At 43.9% G+C, this 27,906-nt stretch overlaps 1 protein-coding gene across 1 annotated transcript; it reads right to left on the bottom strand.

Annotated features, from left to right (window-relative positions):
- Nucleotides 1-10,411: 10,411 nt before the first annotated feature.
- On the bottom strand, nucleotides 10,412-25,872 carry LOC143997925 (pentraxin fusion protein-like). Its single transcript, XM_077493746.1, has 4 exons — nucleotides 25,724-25,872; nucleotides 17,280-17,353; nucleotides 15,780-16,053; nucleotides 10,412-10,896 (listed from the first exon to the last, which is right to left on the bottom strand). Exons 2-4 carry the CDS (start codon nucleotides 17,350-17,352, stop codon nucleotides 10,728-10,730), a joined length of 516 nt encoding a protein of 171 aa, XP_077349872.1. The 5' UTR covers nucleotide 17,353; nucleotides 25,724-25,872; the 3' UTR covers nucleotides 10,412-10,727.
- Nucleotides 25,873-27,906: the final 2,034 nt, after the last annotated feature.

The following is a 27,906-nucleotide window of genomic DNA, read 5'->3' as shown; positions in this document are numbered from 1 at the left end:
GTACACAGCACACAAAACATTGCAACCAAAGTGCAGTTGCTACTACTTTTCTGTTGGTGTACACAGCACACAACACAGTGCAGTGTGGCATTGGCAAAAAAAATATACATCATGTCCGGAAGGCCACCAAGAGTGGCAGATGCTCACAGGCCACTAAAAGAGGGCAAGCAGGCTCTGTGTCTACAGACAACAGTGCTGGTCATGGACATGGTGCATCCTCTGCAGGTGGCTGTGGGGCACGCTTGTCCTTTTTTCCTGCTGCTGGCCATGTTATTGAGCCAAAACATGCAGAAGAGTTGGTGGAGTGGATAACAAAGCTGTCCTCATCCTCTGTCATCCAGGCTCAGAGTAGTTTGCCTTCCAATGCAGCTGCCAAAGCACTCCACCAGCTCCTTGTCCACAGTCACTCCTTCCGTAGCCCCACAATTATGCATGGAGGAGCCCCTGAACTATTTAACCACAGTGTCGGGTACATGCTGATGGAGGATGTGCAGCGATTAGAAGGCTCTGATGTTGGTTCCCAGGTTGAGGAAGGGAGTAACGTGAGCCTAGAGAGAGGGGGTGCCCAAGAAGGACTAGAAACTAGAAGTCATGTTCCCCCAGCCACAGCATACTGCCAAGTTTGCTCCAGTGACGAGGAGGGAGGGGATTATGAGGTCACTGACTCTACTTGGGTGCCTGATAGAAGAGAGGAGGAGGCACAACTCCAATGAGGCAGGATGTCCTCTAGGCCGAAGCGTAAGGGCAGCCACCCTACTGCTTCACACCACAGAGCTCTGCAGGTGCAAGACACTGCTATTGACTCCCCGCTGATATTGAAAAGTTCCTTGGTGTGAGCCTTTTTTTGACACGTTTGCAGCAGATCACACCATTGCTGTTTGCAACCTATGTCTGAAGCAGATAAAGCATGGCCAGAACAGCAGCTGCTTGGGCATCACATGCTTGACCAGACATATGATGACCTCTAATGCAGTCCATTGGAAACAGCACTTGAAAGACCCACATCAAAGAAAAAGGCGGACATCTCCTTGCTCCTCATATGGGATCTCCAATACCACAATACCTCCAGTCCTCTCAAAAACCTGCACTGAGAGGAATGAAGGTATAGCAATAGGTGTCTCAAGTACTTGCAGCCAATCTGCTATCAGTACACCTCCATCTGATTTTAGCAGGCAAATGTCCCTACCCCAGTTGCTAAACCAGTAAAATAAATTCAGTCCCAGCCATCCACATGCACAGCATCTGAATGCTAGCTCTGCCAAACTGCTAACACTGCAATTGCTGCCTTTTCATCTGGTAGACTCTGTCCCCTTCCATAAATTTGTGGAATGTACTGTACCTCAGTGGCAGTTTCCAAAACGCCATTTCTTTTTATGGAAGGCCATTCTGGCTATCTACCAGCATGTGGAAAGCAATGTTTTGGCCTTGTTGGACAGGGCGGTCAGCAGTAAGGTGCATATTACCGCTGACTCATGGTCCAGCAGGCATGGGCAGGGACGTTGCCTTTTTGAACTGAATAGTATAGTTCAGTATTGTTGAAGCTTGTTCCGCCACCATGTCTCCAAAATGCTAGTGCCAATTCTGCCACAGCTCTCTCCTCCACTCCCTCCTCTTCTTTCTCTATGACCACTTCTTCCAATTTCTACTCTAAACCAGCAGTTCTCCATAAGCACTCAAGGGCCTATGCAAGCACTCAGGCAAAAAAAGGCCATGCAGTGCTTTAGTTGGTCTGCTTAGGGGACAGGGGCCACACTGGGGCAGAGATTCTGTCAATTTTGCAGGAGCAGGTTCAGAGGTGATTGATGCTACGCTAGCTTCAGCCAGGAATGGTTGTAGGCGACAATGGCACCAACCATCTCTCCGCCCTCCGACAGGGACACTTGACCCATATTCCATGTTTGGCACATGTCTTGAATTTGGTGGTGCAGCAGTTCTTGAGTAGGTACCCACCCACTCAATCTCCTAAAGCAGGCCAGAAAAGTCTATGGTCATTTCCGCTGGTCATACAATGCCAGTGCTCAACTGGCTGACATTCAAAGGGAATGCCACTTGCCCACCAACCACCTCATTTGTGACAGGTTGAACCCAACGTTGGCAATGCTGCAGCAGCTGCACTCGCAGCAGTGGACCATCAATGAGTACCTATGTGAGTATGGCACCAGGACAGGGTCAGGGGAGCTTGGATTTTTTTGCCACGCCAGTGGCTACTGATCAAGGATTCATGCACTGTCCTATCACCATTTGAGGAGTAGTGATGGACAAACTTCCGACGGGATGTTTCGCGAATGCAAACTGTTAACGCGGCCAAAAGTTCGCGAACCACAAGGTTCGCAGGGCGAACCCCATTGACTTTAATGGCAGGCGAACCTTAAAAACCTCCAGGTCATATTTTCAGCCACAAAATACTAGCTGTGCACACATTATTAAGTATTAAGTGAATCTGGGATTGACAACGACAAGCACTCTTTTTTTATCTGTGAAATTTTGACAATTCAGGAGCGCATGAAGGCCATGGAGGAGAGGCAAGGTCAGGGCAGGCTATGAAGGGGCTGCAGGAGATGATCATTGCCACAGCCAGGGAAGCACAGTCCTGTGCCAGTGTCCCAGTGTGCAAACCTGTGCTTGAGCCCCTCCCTCTGCCCGGCCCTTACCCCCACCTATGCAGGGCTCCACTGTGGTGGTCCGGAGGTGCCAGTCCAGTGCTGATCCTCAGCCATGGTGCTGGCACTGGGGCATCTGTTGAAGTCCTATGGGACGAAACGCGTAGGGCGTGGTAGTCATGTTCCCTGTATTGCCTTTTTTATTATGTAATCACGTTTTTATTCAATCTTTTTATTTTGTATTTGCTGATTTTATACCAATAAACAGCTACCTTTATATTTTCATCTACACTATGGGAAGCTGTTTTTCTTTTTTGTCTCAAATGTGATCCCCTACATGAGTTTGGCCTTGTTTGTTACCCCGTTTTTTTGGGCTAGAGTTGGTTCTTCTCGTCCATTCCATTGGGACCTTTGAGGAATTGGAATTTCATGGATGATACAGACTACTCCTTCTTTGACCAGAGGACCCACAGCAATTCCAGTGGCGGATAGACCTGCGGGGATTCATCTATCCATATATGCATGCATGACCTTGTGTACATACACAGGTCCGGTGGTTTCGGTAAGAGTACCCATCTTCTTTTTACCTACCTAAATGTCACTGATGTGAGATGTCTCCAAGACCACTTTCTAGTTTTTGCACCGTGTGAAACACCACATTCTGTGTCCTATGTGGATCTCAAGGACTATTGCACTCACTTAATATTTGGACTTTATTAGTCTTTCCTTCTTCTTTTCAAAGTTTTTGTTACACATATTCTCACAGCATTTTTCCTACACATACATTATATTCCAAAAACTATACACACCTCAAATATCGCCACCTATGTGTGTCAACACTGCGCCAGCCCCCACCCTCCCCCAGCTGCCACTTGTATATATATCACTCAATCAATCAGAAGGAAAATATAACCTCACACCTTCACTGTGTCAAATTACTATCACCTTGTGGCGCTAAATATGTAAGGTCGGTCCCCCTGTAAACACTTCCAAAAGTATCTAATGACAGTGTACAGAAGGGACTTTCCAACCTTTGTTCAATTTATCTCAAACAAAATATATATATATATATATATATATGCGAAAAAGAAAAAAACAAGCATATAAATCAAAAATCAAATGACCTTAAATCACTCAATAAGTGTATGTGCAAAAGTAAATACTATTAAATAGCACATTAAAATGTGTCCATATCCCTTAAAGAACACAGTATATTCAAAAAATATACGAAAAAAATAATATGCAAATGTGTATACCACAACTTCACATGTGTTTTTAGCATAAAAAGAAAAAAGCAATTATTTGTATATAAAAAAAACAATTATTTATAAAAAAGCAGAGAAAACAAGTCCTCAAATAGAAGTGTCCCAAAGAAGAGCAGTAAGTAGTGATGAATAAAAAATCAGCACACCCGTCTCCTGTGTGCTTTCTTATGAGTGTCCCCAAATGATGAAAATCCTTCACCACACCAACAGTGACCCCCTATAGATGGAGCACTCACCAGATGGATTGCCTAGCACTCTCGCACCAGGCTCAACAAGCATTTCAAATTACTTAATTGAGGATCACAGATGTCCGGCACACAGTATTTAGAGAGTATTAATTCCTCTTTGCAGATTCAAATAGAAATATTTCCCCAAGTTCCTCAAAAAGAAAAACAGAGGCTTCCCATGGTGTAATACTATAAAACAACTTTAATAGCACACTTAAAAGCCACTGGGTAATGCACTCACATGTAAAAAAACTTGTAACAAGCACTTCAAAGTCACTGCAATACTTCACATCAGCAAAACTTCACTCTAAGGCATTGGTGGTTACAGTGGATACTGGTTACAGTAGCAGTGTCAGTGATATCTCTCACCCCTCCTCCTGCTGTATGGTACCCTACAGCCAGACTCTCAGTGACACTCTCCCTCCAGTCCTGTTCCTCGTGTTAGAGGCACACATACTTCCGCCTTGTTTGCAGAGTAGGTTCAATCAATAGTTGCCAGATAGCCACGCCCCCGACATGTTTCGTCATAGGACTTATACATTATATTGTTTAGGCACTTGGACTACATGCTTTGGTGAATTCATCCATAAATATGACCACAAAAGAGGTAGGTATAGTGTGTATGGGTTTGGCAAATTCAGCAGATAGAGGATTGGTATCGGGGGACTTATCGGTTGGGGGGGGGCGGAGGGTTCGAGCTGCGTTTGGGCCCCCAAAAAAAGCCTCTTGCACTCTGCCTGAATTTAAGGACAATAAAATTTGGACACATTTTAGGGGGTGTTAAGCGTAAGCACTACAATGGAGCAGACAAAATACAATGTTAAAGCGGGATTCCACCCTAAAGTGGAACCTCCGCTGATCGGATCCCTCCCCCCCTCCGGTGTCACAATTGACACCTTTCAGGGGGGAGGGGGGTGGAGATACCTGTCAAAGACATTTCCTGCCCTGCCGCGCTGTCTGCTGGGACACACACGGGTCCCAGTGACAGCGCGGAGATTTCCTATTGCGCGGCGCGGCTCGCGCATGCGCAGTAGGGAACCGGGAAGTGAAGCCGATTCACTTCACTTCCTGATTCCCTCACCTAAAATGGTGGCGACAGCAGCCGAGAGCCGAGCGATCGATCGGCCTCGGCTGCCGGCATCGCTGGAACCCGGGACAGGTGAGTGTCCATTTATTAAAAGTCAGCAGCTGTAGTATTTATAGCTGCTGGCTTTTAATATTTTTTTTTTTGGTGGAATCCCTCTTTAAGTGACTAGGCTAGTTGTTTATGGGCCCAGGATAGCACGCTGGGGAGATTAGTGAAGGCACATATGCATGAAGGACAGAAAAGGAGCATTAAAAGCTTACAGCATGCATGAGGAAAAAGGGGACATTCACAGCATATTACAATCATGGTACAGGCAGTCCCTGGGTTACGAACACAATAGGGACTATAGATTTGTTCGTAAGTTGACGTTGTTCGTAAGTCACAACACTGCATTTGTAAGTGTAACTTCCAGTTGGAACACTGCGTTCGTAAGTGTAACTGCTGCCTGTGCATGGATGTGGGATGTTCCGGGCACTTGTTATGTTATCTAGGGCGTATTATGGCAGTGTGGGATGTGTTCAGAAGTGCCCTGGGTTATGAACACAATATGGACTATAGGTTTGTTCATAAGTCGAAGTTGTTTGTAAGTCACAACACTGCATTTGTAAGTGTAACTTCCAGTTGGAAAACTGCGTTCGTAAGTGTAACTGCTGCCTGTGCATGGATGTGGGATGTTCCGGGCACTTGTTATGTTATCTAGGGCGTAGTATGGCAGTGTGGGATGTGTTCAGAAGTGCCCTGGGTTATGAACACAATATGGACTATAGGTTTCTTCATAAGTCGAAGTTGTTCGTAAGTCACAACACTGCATTTGTAAGTGTAACTTCCAGTTGGAACACTGCGTTCTTAAGTGTAACTGCCGCCTATGCATGGATGTGTGATGTTCCAGGCACTTGTTATGTTATCTGGGGCATAGCACGGCAGTGTAGGATGTGTTCGGAAGTGCTCGAAAGGTATCCAGGACCCACGTGGAGCAGAAGTGGCCGGCATTTGAGGCCGTACGTAAGTAGCAGACGTTCATAATTCGGGTGTTCGTGACTTGGGGACTGCCTGTAATTAGGGAATGATGAAATAAATCCAATACATTAGCAAACATTAAATACATAGAATGTGATGCTAAATGATAAAACTTACCTTAATATAGTCCTTCCGCAGGACCTGAATAATGGCAGAACAGGTCTTTGGAATAATGATTCCCAGAGGCTGGGGGGAAATCCCAGTCATAAACGTAATATCCTGGGGACTTCTCCCCGTCGCCAAGTACCACAAGGTGGCAACGAGATTGTGCTCGGGAGTGATGGCTTGCCGCATGCAGGTGTCTTGCTTGGTAATATAAGGGGTAAGCAAAGCCAACAGACAGTGAAAAACAGGGTCCGTCATCCGGAGATAAATCCTGAAATCATCAGGGATTTCCTGGAGCTCCCACAACAAAGGCATGTGAGAGAATTGGTCATGATTAAGTAACCAATTCTTGGTCCATGAACTCCTCCTCCCCCTGTTCATGGACTGGACTTGGGTCAAAGCAAGAACTCCAACACCAAGCCCAACAACGGCACAAGGTCTCCGTCGAGAAAGCTACCACAACATGGCTAGAAAATCAGAAAGGACCTGAGAAGAACGAGCTGAAAATCTGAAATGGGCAGACAGGAACATACTGAAAAACAGAACCGAACTATAAATAGAACACACTGAAAGACAGGAACGAACTGACAACATGCACTGAAGAACAGATACGAACCCACAAGCACAAACTGACAAGCAAGAGACCGACAGTGCCACCAATGGGAGAACATTTTCCTGACAACAACACAACATCCTGACAGGAGGATAGCAGGGTCAACCAAGGATCGACTTGGGCGCGTAATCACTGACCACAAGCTGTAGCATCGTAATTAGCCAGTGTGCAGGTCCTGACGACCAACACTAATTATCGATAAATGACAACATTTGTATATACTTTATGGCACTGAGAGCACTGCGATGTGGAAAGAAATACTGCTAGGTTAAAGGAGAATCCGCCTATAGAAATATAACATCTATCATGTGACACATCACCCATCCAGTGGTTTCTCTCTATATAGGCCTACCACAGTATACGGACCATTTTTCGTTTTCCAAGGCTCTGATGAAGAGGAAACCCCTCGAAACACAACAATTTTTACAATTTTATGAAATGAGAATATTGTAATTTATTTATTCATGAACACGTAGTATATTTTTTTTGTATATACCAATTTCTTTAGAATAAACTTCTTTATTTTTATTCATGCGTTAGGTCACGCGCCTTTTTTCTTCTTTCATACACAGTATGATGTCATAAGCCTAGGCCAATGACCAGACAAGAAGCAGGAAGTGGGCTGTATAAGGGATTTACTGGCAGAAAAAAAAAATGTTTTACTATCCAAAGAAACAACAACAAGGGCAGAAGATTTAATAGATGGAAAGTTATAAAAATGACTGAAGTCACTTATTCTTTCCAGGTGACGCCCCTCCTAATCTGCTACAGAAGTGAGGCTTGACATCCCTGCAGTATTCCCAAATTTTGGAAATGACTATTATATACTGTGCCAGTGGCGGTGCATCTATAAGGGCACACGGGCACTGCCCCCTCTCTCCTGCCACCCCGTTCTATCACCAATAGATAGATTTATGCATTGCATGAATCTATCTATCTATGACCGCCACTGCCACCCCCTATTCAGGCGCCTGGCTCATTTTCGGGGCCCAGGGCGCCTGAATTACAGTGGCGTGGAGGTTGTTTTTGAAGCACCTGATTAGAGCCATAGGCTGTGATAGGCCTCAAAAAAGGTAAACAGGGAACGCTATGCTTGGCGCTCGCAGTTCCCCCAGCTGTGTTAGAAAAGCGAATGAACATTCGCTTTTCTAACACTGAACAGCCTCTCTGTGCCAGTGGCGGTGCATCTATAAGGGCACACGGGCACTGCCCCCTCTCTCCTGCCACCCCGTTCTATCACCAATAGATAGATTTATGCATTGCATGAATCTATCTATCTATGACCGCCACTGCCACCCCCTATTCAGGCGCCTGGCTCATTTTCGGGGCCCAGGGCGCCTGAATTACAGTGGCGTGGAGGTTGTTTTTGAAGCACCTGATTAGAGCCATAGGCTGTGATAGGCCTCAAAAAAGGTAAACAGGGAACGCTATGCTTGGCGCTCGCAGTTCCCCCAGCTGTGTTAGAAAAGCGAATGAACATTCGCTTTTCTAACACTGAACCGCCTCTCTGCCAATCAGGTGCTCGGGTTTGTTACCCATCACCTGACTGGCTGAAACGACAGGCGCTGTGATTGGACGCCTATCAGATGTCCAATCATAGGAGAGGATGGGAGGAGAGGACGGCAGAAGAAGACATTGAGGACGTCACCTGCCGCCATGACCCACTGCCCCACTGTGACAGGGTAAGTGCTGGGCAGACGGCGGGTGGGGGAGGCACAGTGGCAGCATTTGATGGGCACAGTGGGTGCATTTGATGGCACAGTGGCAGCATTTGATGGCACAGTGGCAGTGTTTGATGGGCACAGTGGCTGCATTTAATGGGCACAGTGGCGGCGTTTGATGGGCACAGTGGCTGCGTTTGATGGCACAGTGGCAGTGTTTGATGGACACAGTGGCTGCATTTGATGGGCACAGTGGCGGCGTTTGATGGGCACAGTGGCTGCGTTTGATGGCACAGTGGCTGCGTTTGATGGTATAGTGGCTGCGTTTGATGTCACAGTGGCTGCGTTTGATGGTACAGTGGCTGCGTTTGATGGGCACAGTGGCTGAGTTTGATGGCACAGTGGCTGCGTTTGACGGGCACAGTGGCTGCGTTTGATGGCACAGTGGCTGCGTTTGATGGGCACAGTGGCTGCGTTTGATGGCACAGTGGCAGTGTTTGATGGGCACAGTGGCTGCATTTGATGAGCACAGTGGCGGCGTTTGATGGGCACAGTGGCTGCGTTTGATGGCACAGTGGCAGCATTTGAAGGGCACAGTGGCTGCATTTGATGGCACAGTGGCTGCGTTTGACAGGCACAGTGGCTGCGTTTGACAGGCGTTTGATGGGCACAGTGGCTGAGTTTGATGGCCCAGTGGCTGCGTTTGACGGGCACAGTGGCTGCGTTTGACAGGCACAGTGGCTGCGTTTGATGGCACAGTGGCTGCGTTTGATGGGCACAGTGGCTGCGTTTGATGGGCACAGTGGCTGCGTTTGATGGTACAGTGGCTGCATTTGATGGGCACAGTGGCGGCGTTTGATGGGCACAGTGGCTGCGTTTGATGGCACAGTGGCAGCATTTGAAGGGCACAGTGGCTGCATTTGATGGCACAGTGGCTGCGTTTGACAGGCACAGTGGCTGCGTTTGAAAGGCACAGTGGCTGCATTTGATGGTATAGTGGCTGCGTTTGATGGGCACAGTGGCTGAGTTTGATGGGCACAGTGGCTGCGTTTGACGGGTACAGTGGCTGCGTTTGACGGGTACAGTGGCTGCGTTTGATGGCACAGTCGCTGCGTTTGATGGTACAGTGCCTGTGTTTGATGGAAAACAAACGTAGCCACCCTCTAATGGGAAATGGGACCATAGCAGCAAAAAATTGAATTTGAGGATTTGGAGGAGAGTAACAGAAGGGACTTTTTTGAGTTAAGAATACATATTTGGCTATAATTTTTTTTTAAATCAGAGTTTAGTGTCACTTTAACTTTCTTGATATAAGGAGCCCCTGACATCATGTACTCCATATTCAGTAAATAAAATGCTACAGAAAATGCTCAGGGACTCTGGACATGTAACAGGAGATAGTCAGAGACTGAGCACATACTATAGGAGTTATTTTAAACTGGAGAAATTCTTCAGAAGACAGTCATAGACTAGAGACCCATTACATGAGACTATTAGAGATCACTGCTATTACTGTCCATTTACTAATCAGTGATTCCACATTTGTGCTTAAAGTGGAAAAAAGTCCCCCCCCCCCCCCCTCCTATCTATCTTGCCTAACCTGTATAAAGAATATGTGTTTTTGTATACAGGTTATGCAGGAAAGGTAGGATGGGGGGGGGGTTATGCAGACATTTTTTAAGAAAAGTTAGAATTTCTTTCCATTTTAATGACACCCTTAACAATAATCCCATCTAATATTTATTTTAACAAGACCAATTACAATAGACCTGAAAATAAAAAAATACATAAAAAAAACAAAAAAAACAAGGATGGATGACACAGAAAAAAATAAGACAGTGTGAAAGAAACTTTATTGTCTTTAGTAAGCACCTAGGTAAGGAAACAAATATATAAAGAAAATTTCCCCAATGAGGACACAGACAGCAGTGGTTCCAACCCTTCTACACTTCATACAAAACTAGATGACTTTAGCTAATTTTTAAGTGGTCTATTCATAGATGATTTCCCACAAGAATCACGCAAACTTTATCCAAGATTCACATAATTGGATGTCCTCCTCTAGCTAGATAGGAGAACAGACGTATCATCATGATGGATGTGAAATTTGATGATGAACTTTAGGATTTCTTCTGTCGTGGTCCTCTGAGGTTTACCAGCAGACATGCTTCTCCTCAGCTATGAGGTCACCGTAGACCTCCACCTCGCACAGGGTCAGGCGTTCACTGCGCCCCGGGATCACCACGCTGACGTATTGACCCTCCATTCCATTACAGCAGAAAATTGTCGTAGGATCAGAAACTTGGGTGACCTTACCGCACCTGTGGAGAACAAACAAGGATCAACGGAATGATACAGAAAATACACTTGTTTAATTGTAGGAGGTTTACTAAAGGCGCCCAAAGTGTTCATTAACCACTTAAGCCCCGGACCATGTTGCTGGCCAAAGACCAGAGCACTTTTTGTGATTCGGCGCTTAGTCATTTTAACTGACAATTGCTCATTCATACGACGTGGCTCCCAAACAAAATTGACGTCCTTTTTTTCCCACAAATAGAGCTTTATTTTGGTGGTATTTGATCACCTCTGCATTTTTTATTTTTTGCGCTATAAACAAAAAAAGAGCGAGAATTTTGAATAAAACGAATTATTTTTTACATTTTGCTATAATAATAATATTTTTTTCCCTCAGTTTAGACCGATATGTATTCTTCTACATATTTTTGGGGAAAAAAATCACTCGCAGTGAAGGGGTTAACCACTAGGTGGCAGTGTAGGGGTTAAGTGTGTTCTGGGGCGTGTTTCTAACTGTGGGGGGTGTGTGGCTATGTGTGACACGACACTGATCTCTGCTCCGATAACAGGGAGCTATGATCAGTGTGTCAGGGCTGGCTTAGCCTTTCCTTCTCTGGGCTGGCTGCTCAGCTGTCGGATAATTGCCAGCTCTCATCTCTCTCCACAGTTACCTAGCTGTTCCTGATGATGCTCGTCTGACCTGCCTACTTAAAGCTGTCCAGCTCCCTTCACCTCTGCCTTCGCCTTGGTCACATCACAAGAAACCATCTCCTGCGTACCTGGTTAAAGACGGGCTTGCTGACATCCTTTCTGGCTCCTTATCCTGCTTGCTGTTCCTTCACTTGGATCCCTGACTCTGGCCTGGCTGACTACCCGATCTGGTTATTGAACTCTGGCCTGGCTGACTATTCGATCCGGTTACTGGACTCTGGTTATGCTTTGACTATGCTTACTCTATTTACCTTATTATTTCTATTTAATAAACAAGTGTGATTTAATTGTACTTCTGTCTCGGTCTGATTCATGGTTTCTGACACAGTGACACTGTCACTAGGCAGAATGGGGAGATGATTGTTTACATTAGCATCTCCCCGTTCTTCCTCCCTGTGGGACGATTGCGGGTATCCCCGCGGCGATCATGTCTGCGGGACCCGCGATCCGACTCACGGAGGTTACAGCCGGCTCGCGCGTGTGCCACCGGCAGTGCGCACGCGATGGCACAGCTGCAAATTTAAAGGGACGCACAGGTATGCCCATTTGCCTGTCCATGCCATTCTGCTGACGTACATCACGTGCGCCAGACGGGAAGTGGCTAACCACTTGCTTACGGGGCACCTAAACCCCCCTCCTGCCCAGACACATTTTCAGCTTTAAGTGCTGTCACTCTTTAAATGACAATTGCACGGTCATACAACACTGTACCCAAATTACATTTTTATCATGTTTTTCCCACAAATAGAGCTTTCTTTTAGTGGTATTTGATCACCTCTGTGTTTTTTATTATTTGTTAAAAAAATTATAAATATTTGTGGCAATACACATGGATCTCACATTGGGTCACCACCTGTGAAAGGCTTTGGGGTTATAATGCCTAAATCAGTAAGTTTAATATCAATGTTCCTATATAGATATTGGCTTGTGTCGGGGGTAATTCCCCTCACAGTCATCAGGGGGGAGGCTCCCCCCGGTTTGTTTGAGCTATCCTGTGGCTAAGACGTTTGGGTAAGATTCTGAAAATGTTGATATGTATTGTAAACATGTCTTCTCCAATTTTTGTTGTTGTTACTGAAGGTCACTTCATACAGTTTTTATTGATTTAATTGTGGTTTATGTATATATCCTTAGATGTATGTATTTCCTGAAGAAGCTGAGAAGCGAAACTAGTCGAAATACCTCACCTTCCCCATGAGCTATTGATTTGTTGTATTGTGAATTGTTTTTATATTCAAATAAATTGAGACAAAATCCTTTTACACAATTTCTTTTCTCAATGTGTTCATATGTTTAATGCGCTGATGTGTTTAATGTGCTGATTTAATGTTCTAATGTTTTAATAGTTCCCCTGCTCGCATTCTTTCTTGATATTTCTGGTTGGAGACCAGAATTTTCCAATACCTATTCTATGTGCACAGCGAATGTCATCATCCAACATCACTGTTGCGACTTGGAGATTTATTTTGGGAGGGAATCTTTTTATTTGTTTCTAGGATATACACTCACCGCCCACTTTACTAGGTACACCTGTTCAATTGCTTGGTAACACAAATTGCTAATCAGCCAAACACACGGCAGCAACTCAATACATTTAGGCATCTAGATGTGGTGAAGACGACTGGCTGAAGTTCAAACTGAGCATCAGAATGGGGAGGAAAGGGGGTTTAAGTGGCTTTGAGTTGTTGGTGCCAGGCGTGCTGGTCTGAGTATTTTAAAAACTGCTGATCTACTGGGATTTTCACGCACAACCATCTCTCGGGTTTACAGAGAATGGTCTGAAAAAGAGAAAATATCCAGTGAGCGACATTTGTGTGGAGGAAAATTCCTTGTTTATGTCAGAGGAGAATGGGCAGACTGGTTCCAGATGATTGAAAGGAAACAGTAACTCAAATAACTACTTGTTACAACCAAGGTCAACAGAATACCATCTCAAAACATCAAACCTTGAAGCAGATGGTCTACAGCTAAGAACAGGAAACTGAGGCTACAATTCACACAGGATCATCAAACTTGAACAATAGAAGATTGGAAAATGTTGCCTGGTCTGGTTTTCAGCTGCCACATTCAGATGGTGGGATCAGAATTTGGCGCATGGATCCATGCTGCCTTGTATCACCAGTTGAGGCTGGTGGTGGGGGTGTAATGGTGTGGGGGGGATATTTTCTTGGCAGACTTTGGGCCCCTTAGTACCGATTGAGCATTGTTTAAACTCCAAGGCCTACCTGAGTATTGTTGCTGACCATGTCCTTCCCTTTATGACTACAGTGTCCCCATCTTCTGATGGCTCCTTCCAGCAGGATAATGCACCATGTCACAAAGATCCAATCATCTCACCACTGGACAATGAGGTCACTGTACTCCAATTGCCTCCACAGTCACCAGATCTCAATCCTGAATTTATGCCAACAAGAATTAAGGCAGTTCTGAAGGAAAAAGGGGGTCCAACCTGGTACTAGCATGGTGTACCTAATAAAGTGGCTGGTGAGTGTATATATAATGCTAGGCCCTACCACAGTGTTAGAAGAAGTAAATGGCACACATGGTTCTCTTTAATGTAAATTGTGGGGGCTCCAGAATATCTGTTCTGAGCAGAGAAAATTGTCTTTCCAGTCTTCTTCGGTTTTTATAACTCTTATGCCACGTACACACGATCGCACATTCCGACAACAAAATTCATTGGATTTTTTCCGACGGATGTTGGCTCAAACTTGTCTTGCAAACACACGCTCACACAGAGTTGGTCAGAAATTCCAAACGTCAAGAATGCAGTGACGTACAACACGTACGGAGAGCCGAGAAAAATGAAGTTCAATGGCCAGTGCTGCTCTTCTGCTTGATTTCGAGCATGTGTGGCACTTTGTGTGACGGAATTGTCTACACACGATCGGAATTTACGCAAATGGATTTTGTTGTCGGAAAATTTTAGATCCAGTTCTCAAATTTTGTGTGTCGGAATTTTCAATGGAAACTGTCCGATGAAGCCTACACGCGGTCGGAATTTCCGACAACAAGCTCCGATCGCACATTTTCCATCGGAAAGTCCGATTGTGTGTACGGGGCATTAGATTGGGTTCTGGAGTTCAGAGACTTCAAAGAGCTGAGGAAAGGAAAAAGCCTCTAACCCTGGGTTGAGGTATTAATGAAGGCCAGCAGACTGTGTCTGGGACTGACATTGATTTAGGGTTCCACCCGGGAGACAAAATGGTCCCTGTCCAGCATCAAGGGAGTTGGATAGAGAAGCAGGGAGCTGCAAGAGAAAGAGCTGAGAGGTGCAGGGCTGCACATAAGCACAGTGGTGCTAAAAGGTGATGTGAGGGACCAGACTTAAAACCTATGCTTGAGGCCTGAGAAGTAGTTCTGTAATGGGAAGCCAGGAGGCTTGATATACATTTTATTTGTGTTTAATATGATGGTGGAAACCCCTGTGAGGCCAACCCTTTTCTAAGCCCTTGTACACACGGACGGAGAATCCGTCGGAAGGTGTCCTATCGGACAGTTTTGTCGGATAATCCGACTGTGTGTGGTCTCCATTGGACTGTTTCCGTCGGAATATCCATCGGACCAAATTTTCCAACTTGCTGGAAATATTTTCTGACAAACTGGTCTGATCGGACATACTCCGATCATGTGTAGAGAATTTAGATCGGACAAAGTGCCACGCATGCTCAGATCAAATTCCTACACCAAAGCTATTGGCTACTAGCCTGAACGTAGTCCTGTCGTAACGAAATAACGCCATAACGTTCTGAACAATTGGAATTTTCGACAACTTCGTCCGACCGTGTGTATGCAACAGTTTCGGACAAGATCCGTCGGACAAAATCCGACGGACAGAATCCATCGGATTTGGTTGACGGAATCACCGACCGTGTGTACAAGGGCTTAGAATGTTTACTTTCTCTTTAAATATATTCATAGGTCAAATTCAGTCATGCAGTAATGTCTCTTATTTTGGGTTCAGGGTGCTGCATAGGACCTTTGTCATTGGGCTTTTATTTGCATCAGATGTGTTTTTTATTATAATACAAGTCTATGAGAAGGCAAAACTCTCTTGAGTTCAATGCAGACCAGAAAAAGGTCACCTGTCAATGAATTCTGAATGATCTCTGAAGCCTCTCAAACTGATGCCATCGACACAAGCCCAAAGCCCATTGACACAGGTAACCGTACAGTGTCCTGTCCCCGTGGTACTCACACCGGGTTGTTATTGTCTGGAGAATTTCCAATTCGGACCTCAGCGCCCATCAACCGTTCCATTAATTCATCTGATCGTCCAGTGACTACAACGACATTCACATTGTATTTCTCTTTCAGGTCTACCTTCCACCAGGGCGATGGGTCCTTATTTGTGTGGGCACAGGAGCCATGATTCCAGATGGTATCTGTCACACCATCAATGGCGTTGTAAGCTTGACTAACATCATAAACTGAACTCTCCGAGGCTTCCCCGCTTCTGGCGATATTTGTGGCTGAAGAAAGAAAAACAAAACACACTCAGTAATTATACATCGTGTACAAAGTATTTCGATTGTTCTAAAGGGGCCTTCACAAAAAAAAGAACTGTAGACTGCAATGGTGTCAATAATTTGACTGAGACAGTGGGATAGATTTACTATAGCTGGAGAGTTCAAAATCAGCTTCCGGGTAAATTTAGGGGTATACTTATTTTAACCAAATAAAAAATATGGATCATGCAAATTCATTTTTATATTGTCGGTTTTTCCACCTTTTTCTGTAGGTACTTGAGACCCCTATGGTCTCCTTAGTCACAGAGAGGTGGCATCTGATTGCATGCTGGCATCCTATATAGCATTGGTGGACATCTTGGGCCAGGAAGAGTCTAATCAAGACCCTGGCACCCGGGTTTGGTGCGCATTTCATGTTGTGATTAGAGTAGGGACAGGTCACCCATCTGTCAGGGACAGTGATTCACATCAGGGAGAGGTTCCAGACAGGTAGGGGTAGTGCAGGAACATGCCATCCTTCCTGGAATTCTCCCCACTTGGATATGGATCAGCCGGGCCACATTCTGCCCCTCAAAACTGACGTTGTCAGCACACTGGAGACCTTACAATGCTACTCCTCGCAATTTCATCCTGTAAGTGTTGCCAGTTGCTATCACTTTTAGGTTGGCTCCGTTCCCTTGCAGGGTCCTTGGGGCCAACCTTACGAGCATGTTTCCACACAGAATTGCACCTAAACGTGCCGCTACTTCACACACAGGCAGCGGAAACTGATTGCTGGTCATGCATACACTTGCATCATATGGTGCTAAGGGCAATGAGATATCTTGTGATTTTTTTTGATCATGGATACATGATTAATGCTTATAAATATGTTACTACCAGATATTACCATTTTAGAAATTGGCTCCATGGAAATGTGCATTTCTATGTATATGAGATTTTAGTGTCTGTAAACATGTATCTATGTATCATTAAATATTTTACTATCCACCGTTCTATTCATTTTGTTACCATGAGCTTCATATAAAGTCCCAACCTTTTTTGCTGCTTCTATGCTGCTTTTCCTGCTGCATTTTTGCTCCTTTTTTTCTCCTTTTCCTCTTTAAAATACCTGAAGGAGTTCTTTTGATGACCTACCTGCTGCCATAAGAGTGTATTCAGACCCTCCTCCTCATCTAGTGCACCAAAGTCATTTTTAATGTACTTTTTTACCTTTATATTATTCTTACCTCCAGGTGGAGGGCTGCAGCACCAAGCCAGACCCAACGACCCCAGGAAAAGCAAAGCCACCAAAGTCTTCATTCTGGAGGAGAAACCAAGACACAAAGAGTCTGTTACTATAGTATGTTACACGAGAAGGTGATTCTGCATCTCTTCCTCAGTATCATCTCTTCTTTCTCTGGTACTTCGAAATACCTTTTCTTAGTATTAAAATAAATTCTCTTTCGATCAGATCTGTAATTTCATATATAGTGCCATGAAAAAGTATTCACACCCCTTGACATTTTCCACATTTTGTCATGTTACAATCAAAAACGTAAATGTATTTTGTTGGGATTTTATGTGATAGACCAACGCAAAGTGGCACATAATTGTGAAGTGGAAGGAAAACTATAAATGGATTTCCAACTTTTTTTTTAACTAAATATGTGAAAAGTGTGGGGGTACATTTGTATTTAGCCCCCTTTACTCTGATACCCCTAACTAAAATCTAGTGCAACCAATTGCCTTCCGAAATCGCCTAATTAGTAAATAGAGTCCACTTGTGTGTAATATAATCTCAGTATAAATACAGCTGTTCTGTGAAGCCCTCTGAGGTTTATTAGAGAACCTTAGTGAATAAACAGCATCATGAAGGCCAAGGAACACACCAGACAGGTCAGGGGTAAAGTTGTGGAGAATTATAAAGCAGGGCTGGGTTATAAAAAAATCTCCCAAGCTTTGAACATCTCATGGAGCTCTGTTCAATCCATCATCCGAAAATGGAAAGAGTATGACACAACTGCAAAAATACCAAGACATGGCCGTCCACCTAAACTGACAGGCCGGGCAAGGAGAGCATTCATCAGAGAAGCAGCCAAAAGGTCCATGGTAACTTTGGATGAGCTTCAGAGATCCACAGCTCAGGGGGGAGAATCTGTCCACAGGACAACTATTAGTCGTGCTCTCCACAAATCTGCCCTTTATGAAAGACATTGTTGAAAGAAAGTCATAAGAAGTCCTGTTTGCAGTTTGCAAGAAGTCATGTGGGGGCCACAGCAAACATGTGGAAGAAGGTGCTCTGGTCAGATGAGGCCAAAATTAAACTATTTGGCCTAAAATCAAAATGCTGGTGGAAAACTAACACTGCACATCACCCTGAACACACCATCCCCACCATGAAACATGGTGGTGGCAGCATCATGTTGTGGGGATGCTTTTCTTTAGCAGGGACAAGGAAGCTGGTCAAAGTTGATGGGAAGATGGATGGAGACAAATACAGGACAATCTTATGCTGCGTACACACGACCGGACTTTCTGGCAGACTAGGTCTGATGGAATCAGTCCGTCGGACAATCCGATCGTGTGTGGGCTAATCCGAAATAGAACATGTTTCAAATCTGTCCACAAGACTCAATTCCAATGGGAAAACCGTTCGTCTGTATGCTGGTCCGACGGACCAAATACGACGCAAGGGAAGCTATTGGCTACTGGCTATTGAACTTCCTTTTTTAGTCCCGCCTTACGTCATCACATTCAAAACTAACGGAGTTTCGAACTGACTTAGTCCGTTTGTGTGTGGCCAAGTCTGTTCATTCGGAAGGTCCGTCGGAACTCCGGCGAAAGGCGGTCGGGAAGACCGTCGGATCTAGTTTGTCGGAAAGTCCGGTCGTGTGTATGCGGCATCAGAAGAAAACCTGTTAGATTCTGCAAAAGACTTGAGACCGGGGTGGAGGTTCACCTTCCAGCAGGACAACGACCCGAAACATACAGCCAGAGCTACAATGGAATGGTTTAGATCAAAGCATATTCATGTGTTAGAATGGCCCAATCAAAGTTCAGACCTAAATCACATTGAGAATCTGTGGCAAGACTTGAAAATTGCTGTTCACAGACACTCTCCATCCAATCTGACAGAGCTTGAGATATTTTGCAAAGAAGAATGGCCAAAAACTTCCTTCTCTAGATGTGCAAAGCTGGTAAAGACATCCCCAAAATGACTTGCAGCTATAATTGCAGTGAAAGGCAGTTCTACAAAGTATTGACTCGGGGGGCGCCATACAAATGTACCCCCCCCCACACACTTTTCACATATTTATTTGTAAAAAATGTTGAAAACCATTTATCATTTTCCATCCAATTCACAATTATGTGCCACTTTGTGTTGGTCTATCACAAAAAATTCCAATAAAAGACATTTAAGTTTTTGGTTGTAACATGACAAAATGTGGAAAATTCCAAGGGGTATCAATACTTTTTCAAGGCATTGTATATGACACAACTGAAAGCAAAGCAAATAAAAAAAAAAACATTAATTTTTTCTAAGTTTGTGATAAACTAGATGGAACTCAGAGGAGTCCAGCTAATCTTTGGGTCTACAGGTTCCTCCACCCCAGGTGTAACGGAAATCTGCGTTACATCAGAGGGGGGCGGGGTCAGGTGACGGGTGGCCCCGCCCTCCTCATATAAGAAATGTCAGGCGCCAGGATCCCCGCAGTGTCTCCTCCGGTGGAGACAGACGATGGATGGATTCGCTGTACTGGAGGGAGAGATCACCCATCGCTGGAACAGATCAGCCATCGCTGGACCCTGAGAGATGATCGTCCGTCGCTGGATAGCAAGAGTGGATTACCACAGCTGGAATCTTTTTTAAATTTTTTTTTTAATAAAGGACTTTTTCAAAAGTGTGTTTGTCTTTTTTAAAATTTTTTACACTTTCTTTGTGAAATGGTAGGGGTACTTTTGTACCCCCTTACCATTTCAAACAGGGGGGGGCCGGGATCTGGGAGTCCCCTTGTTAAAGGGGGCTTCCAGATTCTGATAAGTCCCCCGCCTGCAGACCCCCACAACCACTGGCCAGGGTTGTGGGGATGAGGCCCTTGTCCCCATCAACATGGGGACATGGTGCTTTGAGGGGTCACAGACCCCCAAAGCATCCTCCCAATGTTGAGGGCATGTGGCCTGGTATGGTTCAGGAGGGGGGGCGCTCTCTCTTCCCCCCTCTTTTCCTGTGGCCTGCAAGGTTGCGTGGTCAGATAAAGGGTCTGGTATGTAATTTTTTGGGGGACCCCCACGCCATTTATTTTTAAAATTTGGCGTGGAGTTCCCCTTAAAATCCATAACATGGATATTTAGGGGGAACCCCACGTCATTTTTTTTTTAATTGACGTGGGGTTCTCCTTAATATCCATACCAGACCTGAAGGGCCTGGTAATTGAATTTGGGGGAACCCCACGCTTTTTTTTTTTATCAATGACCTCTCTGTATTACGGGGAGCCGACAATTCATTATAGCCACGAGTGATTTTAAATTACTTTTTTTCCTGCAGAAATGACACTTTGTGCAGGGACAGTTCTAAGCACAGGAAACATGCGCCCCTTTACAGGCATACTATAGACACCCCCCAGGTACGAAATTTAAAGGAATATTACACTTTTATTGTTTCACTTTAAGCGTCATTAAAATCACTGCTCCCAAAAAAACTGCCGTTTTTTTTTTTTTTTTATCACAATAAAGTTTATTAAAGAGAATATAGTAAATACAAAGGAGTGGAAGCGTTACAGAAAATATATAACAAAAAGTAAATTATGGACATTATAGACATTAATATTTGTCGAAACAAGAACTTAGAGGTGAATCTTATGAGTACAATCACAACAGTAATTAGGTAATAACAACCAGAATATAATTATGAGCAATGATGAGTATGATCATATTATTGTGTTGTAATAGTCTGGATATGGATGGATTGATGATTCGGGTATTATAGTGTAAAGTATATGCAGCAGAGTGGGGCCTGTAATATGCAGTATAATGGAACTTTCCCAATAATATTCTATTATGGAAGTAGGAAATAGTCATGTGTACACATCATGTTATGAGATTGTGGTAGAATTGTGTCTTGCAGAAATTACGCCAGGGTACCCACATATGTCGAAATTGAGTGATAGAGCCCTTTTTGATGGCAATAATTTCTTCCATGTCATAAATATGATGGATTTTACGGAGCCAATCTCTAGTTGAAGGTAGAGAGCTTGAGTTCCAATGTAGTGGGATCAGATTTTTGGCTGCGTTGAGGAAGTGTCTAATCAAGGATTTTTTATATGAACCATATGAGAGGTTGTTTATGTGCAATAGACACCAGGCTGCGTCAAGGTTTGAATGTGAGCCTATGATGTGGTTGGTCCAATAGCGGACTTGGTTCCAGAAGGGTCTCAGGAGTTTGCAATTCCACCAAAAATGTAGAAAGGAGCCCGTTTCGGAACCACATCTCCAGCAGGTTCTGGGATTTTGAGGAGTCCAGTTATGTTTGGTGAGAGGTGTAATGTACCATTGTGTGCGTATCTTATAAGAAATGTCTTGCATTTTTGTACTGAGTGCACATTTGTGTGTGAAGAAATTTGCTTTTTCCCATTGTTTTGTGGAGAATTGGGTGTTAAGATCTTTTTCCCATTTGATTTTATATTTGTCTCTTTCAGTTTTATTTTGACATAGAAGCCATTTGTATAGTAAAGAAGTTGTTTTTCTAGTTGGAGTTTTCTTTAAATATGTGAGTTCAAATGTGGACAAGGGTCTAAGGAACTGGTCTTTGTGTTTATTGTTAGTTATGAAGTCATGTATTTGTCTGTATGACCATTCTGATAGGGGATGTGTTGGGAGTGATTTGTTTAGTTCCTGTCTAGATTTTAGGTTGTTATTGTGGATGCAATGAGTTATTAGTAGAGGATCAGAGGGGAATGTAGTGTACATCTTTGGGTTGTTAAGACCGGGTATGAAATCTGGATTATTAGCTAGTGTCGAGAGGGGTCCCGTGTCTGTTGATAATCCTAGTGGGATTGCAACTTTTTTTAAAAATTTTAGTGTATTATTAATAGTGGGGTGTTTTTTGATTGAGAGGGGTAGATTTGAATAGGTAGACCATGGTAGATGTGGAATGTCTAAGGTGGAGTGGGCTTTTTCTAGGTTTACCCAGTCCTTGTGATTGGCATGGCAGTGCCAATCTATAATTCTGGATAATTGTGCCGCTTGATAATATTTTCTGAAGTCTGGAAGTCCTATCCCTCCTTCTTGTTTTAATCTATAAAGGTATGTAAGTTTGATTCGTGGTTTTTTATTTGCCCACAGAAAATTTCTTTGTATGCGGGAGAGACGTGTGAAGAAAGGTTCGGGTAGCTCTATTGGGAGGGTATGAAATAAGTATAATAGTCTTGGCAGGATTGCCATTTTTAAAATTGCGGCCCTGCCAAACCATGAAAATTTCCCTTTCGTCCATTTTTTTAGGTCTGTTTCTATTTTCGTCAGGAGAGGGAGGAAATTAAGTGAGAATAAAGAATTTGGGTCTTGGGATAGACGAATCCCCAAATAGGTCAGGGAGTTTGGTTCCCATTTAAATGGGCAATTGGATTTAGTCAATTTTTCAGTCTGTGTATCTAGGTTCAGACCTAAGGCCTCACATTTTTTTTGATTAATTTTAAAATTGGAAAGATGGTTAAAATCCTGGAATGTTTTCAGCAGGTTGGGAATTGAAATATGTGGCTGCGTGATGTAAAAGAGCAGGTCATCTGCATATGCTGCAGTTTTGTATTCCCTGTTCTGGACCTTGACTCCGTGAATCGCTTCATGTTTGTTTATGGTTCTGATTAGGGGTTCGATCGACAGGATGAAGAGTAGGGGTGAGAGTGGACAGCCCTGTCTTGTACCATTTTTGATAGAGACTTTTTTTGATAATGAGCCGTTCACTTTAATGTTAGCACTAGGGTTTGCATAAATAGCATGCATCCATTTCAGTAGATTTTGTCCAAATCCCACGTATTCACAAACTTTGAACATGAAATCCCATGCGACTCGGTCGAAGGCCTTCTCCGCGTCAGTTGACAGGAGAAGGCCTCCGACACCCTCTCTCCTCATCCTGTGTATCAGATTAATGGACTTAGTGGTGTTATCCTTAGCCTCTCGGTTAGGCATAAAACCTACCTGCTCAGGTCCAATAAGTTTATGTAGTAATGGTCTTAGTCTGTTGGCAATAATTTTAGTTAAAATTTTGAGGTCTAAGTTGAGGAGTGATATGGGTCTATAGTTTGTGCACTCTGAGGGATCTTTGTTAGGTTTGGGTATGACTGTTATGTGAGCTGCTAAAAATTCACTTGAAGGTCTACTGCCTGAAGTAATTGAGTTAAATGCAGCGGCTAAATGTTCTGATAAGGTGTGGTCAAAGATTTTGTAGTATTGGGCTGTCAGGCCGTCTGGGCCGGGACTTTTCCCATTTGTTAGGTCGCGGATAGTCTTGGAGACTTCATCTGTGGTGATCTGTGTTTCTAGGGAGTTAGTATCAGTTAGAGGTAGGGATGGCATTGTGCATTCTGTTAAATAAGAGATGATTGCTTGATCTCTAGTGTTGAACCCAGGTTGCATCCTTGTTTGTGTAGGTATGTTATATAGAGTTGAGTAGTAATGGTGGAAAGTGTCAGCTATCTTTCTAGTGTCGTGGGTAATAGAGCCTTGTCTGGTATTGTTGAAGTTCATAGTGTCTTTAAGTGCTCTCGCTAGTAGTTTCCCTCCCTTATCCCCATGTTCATAATACAGGGAATTTCGGAAGAACAAATTCCGTTTAGTTTTATTATCAAGTAGGTCTTGGAGTTCTTTCCTAGCTGATGTGAGTTCTGCTAGGCCTGAGAGAGCTAAGGATCTTTTGTGTGTTAGTTCAAGTGTGTAGATTTTTTGTGCAAGGTCAGTTATATGTTTTTCTTTCTCCTTCTTTTTTCTGGCCCCCCATCTGATCAGTTCTCCTCTTATGACGCTTTTGTGAGCTTCCCAGACCGTTATTGGGGAGGTTTCACAGGAGATGTTCTCCGAAAAGTAATCTTTTAAAGTTTTGAGGATCTGGGCCTGAATAGCTGGGTCTGCCAGAAGTGAAGGATTTAGCCTCCAATTAAAGGAGGAGGGATGGTTATCGAGTAGGCTGAGATGAGATGCAATTGGAGCGTGGTCTGAAAAGCCAATAGATCCAATTTTAGCCTTTGTCAAATTATGTATATCTCTTTGTGTGATGTAGAGGTGATCAATTCTGGTGTATCTGTTGTGGACTGCGGAGTAGAACGTGAAATCCCTTTCTGTGGGGTGCATTAATCTCCATGTGTCAATAAGAGCAAGAGATTGTAAGAGACTTTTAATTTTTTTTAAGATGGAATAGGCTATACATGATTTGCCCGAGGAGGTGTCAAGGTGTGGTTCTAATGGAATGTTGAAGTCTCCTCCCAGTATTATACATCCCTCTGCAAAGCTTTTAAGTTCGTCTACTACTAGTTTACAAAACTTTACATGGGAGGAGTTCGGAAAATATACGTTTGCCAAGGTGATCGGCTTGTTGCCTATTGTCCCTTTCAAGAATAGATATCTACCTTCAGGATCAATTAGTTGGTGATGAACATCTAGTTTAAAGTTTTTGTTTAGGAGGATTGAAACTCCTTTCGTTTTAGCCTGTGGGTTTGTAGCGTGGAATGCTCGTGTGAAAAGGTTATTCGTCAGTTTGGGGACTTGCGAGCTTTTGAAATGTGTTTCTTGTAAGAATATTATCTGCGAATTGCTTTTTTTGAGTTCATGTAATAATTTATGTCTTTCTGTGGGAATGTTTAAACCATTAACATTGTGTGATATTATGGTGGGTGCCCTACCCAGTTCTAAATATGCCATAATCAACAGCTAAGAGTTTAAAGAGGAAGAGAGAAGAGTATAAAGAGGGGGGGAGAGGTTATGTCTGAGTAAAGAGTATAGAGGCGGAGGGGGGAAAAAGAAGGTGGGGTTACAGAAAAGAGGGGGGGGAAAGAATTCAGAAAGTGAAATAGGGGTAACAACGTAGATGACGTAAGCGTTGTAACAGTCGTCTTTACGTCTATACAATTGTGAGAAAAAAAAAAACGTATAAAAGGATGAAATCCGTAAATATGCGTGGTAAAAAAGAACGTTTCTCTGTGGGAGCGTGGCGTGAACCCACTGAGAGCAGATACCTATTGATATTTACCAAATATGAGATAATTATAAGTAAAACAAAACTGTGAAATATCATAAAAATAACCGGGAGAGCAACGGCTCTCAATTAGAAAAAGAAAAAGTTAGATCCGGGTGGACTAGTAGCTCAGGGCCCTGAGCAACTCCACCGGTCCGGGAGACCAAAAGGTTAGCCTGTGAGTTAAACATGTGCAAGGAAAAAATGTCATGTGGACAGGTTATGTTAAGGAAAATAGAGTTATTTCCTTACAGTCTTAAGATGCGGGTGGATCCTCCGTATCAGTATGGATAAAGAATAGTAGAGATCTATAGTTCCTTTAGGATTGGGTTGTAATATGCTTCATTATCAGGTCAAGTGATCTCTTAGCTGAGAGCAATCGACCGTAACCGGGCTTTAGAAAATTGGATGGTTAGTAATGTCCTAGGGCCAATGTCTGAAAAAAAGAGAATTATCAAGGGTAGTCTTTACCTTGTGAGCTGTTGGAAGTTCTGTATAGTTGGTGGGGTAACTCGAACAAACTTTGTGTGAGACGTTGCGTCATCAGCAGGGAGAGCCGGGTTGCCGGTTGGCTGGACAACAAAGCTCCGGTTGTCTGATGTTGTTCTTCTAGTTGGTGTGTAAGTCATCGGTGAGATTCCTTAGCTCAGTTTGCAAAGACAGAAAAAAGTAAAATCACTTATTCTGTTAAACATCATAAATAGCATGGGTGAGAGTTTGCCAATCCTTTTATGGTAAAATGCTGCCATCTTGTGGTTGAAGCAAGAAAGGTCAAGCTTGTAAAAAAAAAAAAAGTTAAGACATGGAACAGAGGTACTCTATGGCTAAGGAAAATGTTTAATCACAGGTGATCTTTGTAAGTCAGTAGGTTCTGGTCCTCGGATCAGTAAATTGCACAACTGCTTTAGCGGCTGTCTCTGATTTTACTGGATTTGTGCGGTGGGGTGGAAAGGTTAAAGTTATCGTATAGTTTCTGTTTCTTTCCGCCCAAGCCTTTCACAAAAGGCGATTTACTTGGTGAGACTCGTAAGGGGGAGGCTGGAGAGGTAACCGGGGGAGGGAGCTTGAATTCCTGATACCATTCTGGTAATTCTATTTGGTCAATTTGTAAGAAATTACAAAAAGCAGGCAGTTCATCTGGTGTGCGCAGCATGTGGTTTTTCCCATTGTAAGAAACCTGTATAGCGAAAGGAAATTTCCATCTATACTGTATGCCTTTTTCTCTGAGGACATCAAGCAGTGGTTTGACAGCTCTCCTATTTCTCAGAGTGATGGGAGAGAGGTCTTGAAACAGTTGAATTGATGTGTCATTGAAAAATATCTGTTCATTTTGTCTCGCTTTTTGGAGAATTTCCTCTTTCAATGTAAAGCTTGTGAGACAGCAGATGATATCTCGGGGTGGAGCAGGTTCAGGGGCTCTAGGACGTAGCGCCCTGTGTGCTCTGTCGAATTCTATGTGGGATTCTTGGGGCCTTTCTAGCAGCTTGTTAAAAACTGAACAGAGTACTGATCTGATTTGGTCGGGGGTGATCGTCTCCGGTATTCCTCTGACTCTAATATTTGATCTCCTTCCTCTGTTGTCAAGGTCCTCTAAATGTCTGTTAACATTTATCAGATGCAGGGAGTGTTGCTGTGAGACTTCTTCTAGCCTTTGGAGCGCTCTATCTCTCTGCTTGCCTGCCCTCTCCCCTGCTGCCATCTGCTCAGTCAGCATAAGTAAATCTGCTTTAAGGTCTGTAATGGCCGTGGAGAAGGACGATTTAATGTCTGCAGCTATCTCCATCATTGCTGCATGAGTAAGAGGGTGGTTTGAGGTGGAAGAATGTCTTACCAGCTCCTCGGAGTTCGCCAGGGATTCTGTGTCAAAGTCCTCCTCCTCCTCCTCCCTCGTGTCAGCCTGCGCCATCTTAGCTTCCGACGGGCCTCTCCTTCCTTGGCCCTGGGATAGAAAAATATCGGGGATCGCCTTGTTTTTGGCAGCTCCCGGTGTCCTCGTGTGGTTGTGCTGGGGTCCCCCCTTTGAGAGTCTGCCCATGGTGCGTTGTGTCGTTCCGGAGTGCTGTTAAAGCCGTCGCTCTGTACCGGAGCTCTGTCTCAGGCTTCCATCACCCTTGTGCGCAAGGCCACGCCCCCCAACAGCCGCCCCTTTACAGGCATACTATAGACACCCCCCAGGTACGAAATTTAAAGGAATATTACACTTTTATTGTTTCACTTTAAGCGTCATTAAAATCACTGCTCCCAAAAAAACAGCCGTTTTTAAAACTTTTTTTTGCATTTATACATGTCCCCTGGGGCAGGACCTGGGTCCCCAAACACTTTTTAGGACAGTAACTTGCATATTAGCCTTTAAAATTCGCACTTTAGATTTCTCTCACAGACTTGTACAGGGTGTTCTGCGGCTTTTCGAATTTGCCGCCAACACCCAAAATTGTTCACTGTTCGCCATCATATGACTGGTGTGGTGGTGGTCAGGGACACTGATTGGTGGCAGTATGTAAAAAAAATAAAAATAAATAAATAAATTATTTTTTATTAAATTTTTTTAACCAGTTCCGGACCAGCCACCGCAGTTACACTGCGGCAGGTTGGCCCAGCTGGGTGAAGCGGTCATAGCTATATGTGGCATGTGCAGCCGCCTAGGGAGCAATGAT

The sequence above is a fragment of the Lithobates pipiens genome, unplaced genomic scaffold (assembly GCF_037356315.1).
Source record: "Lithobates pipiens isolate NorthernLeopardFrog02 unplaced genomic scaffold, aLitPip1_a1.2 Scaffold_19, whole genome shotgun sequence".
Lineage (NCBI taxonomy): Eukaryota > Metazoa > Chordata > Amphibia > Anura > Ranidae > Lithobates > Lithobates pipiens.
Note: the sequence above shows the minus strand (reverse complement) of the source record. Positions and strands in the feature narration are given on the sequence as shown.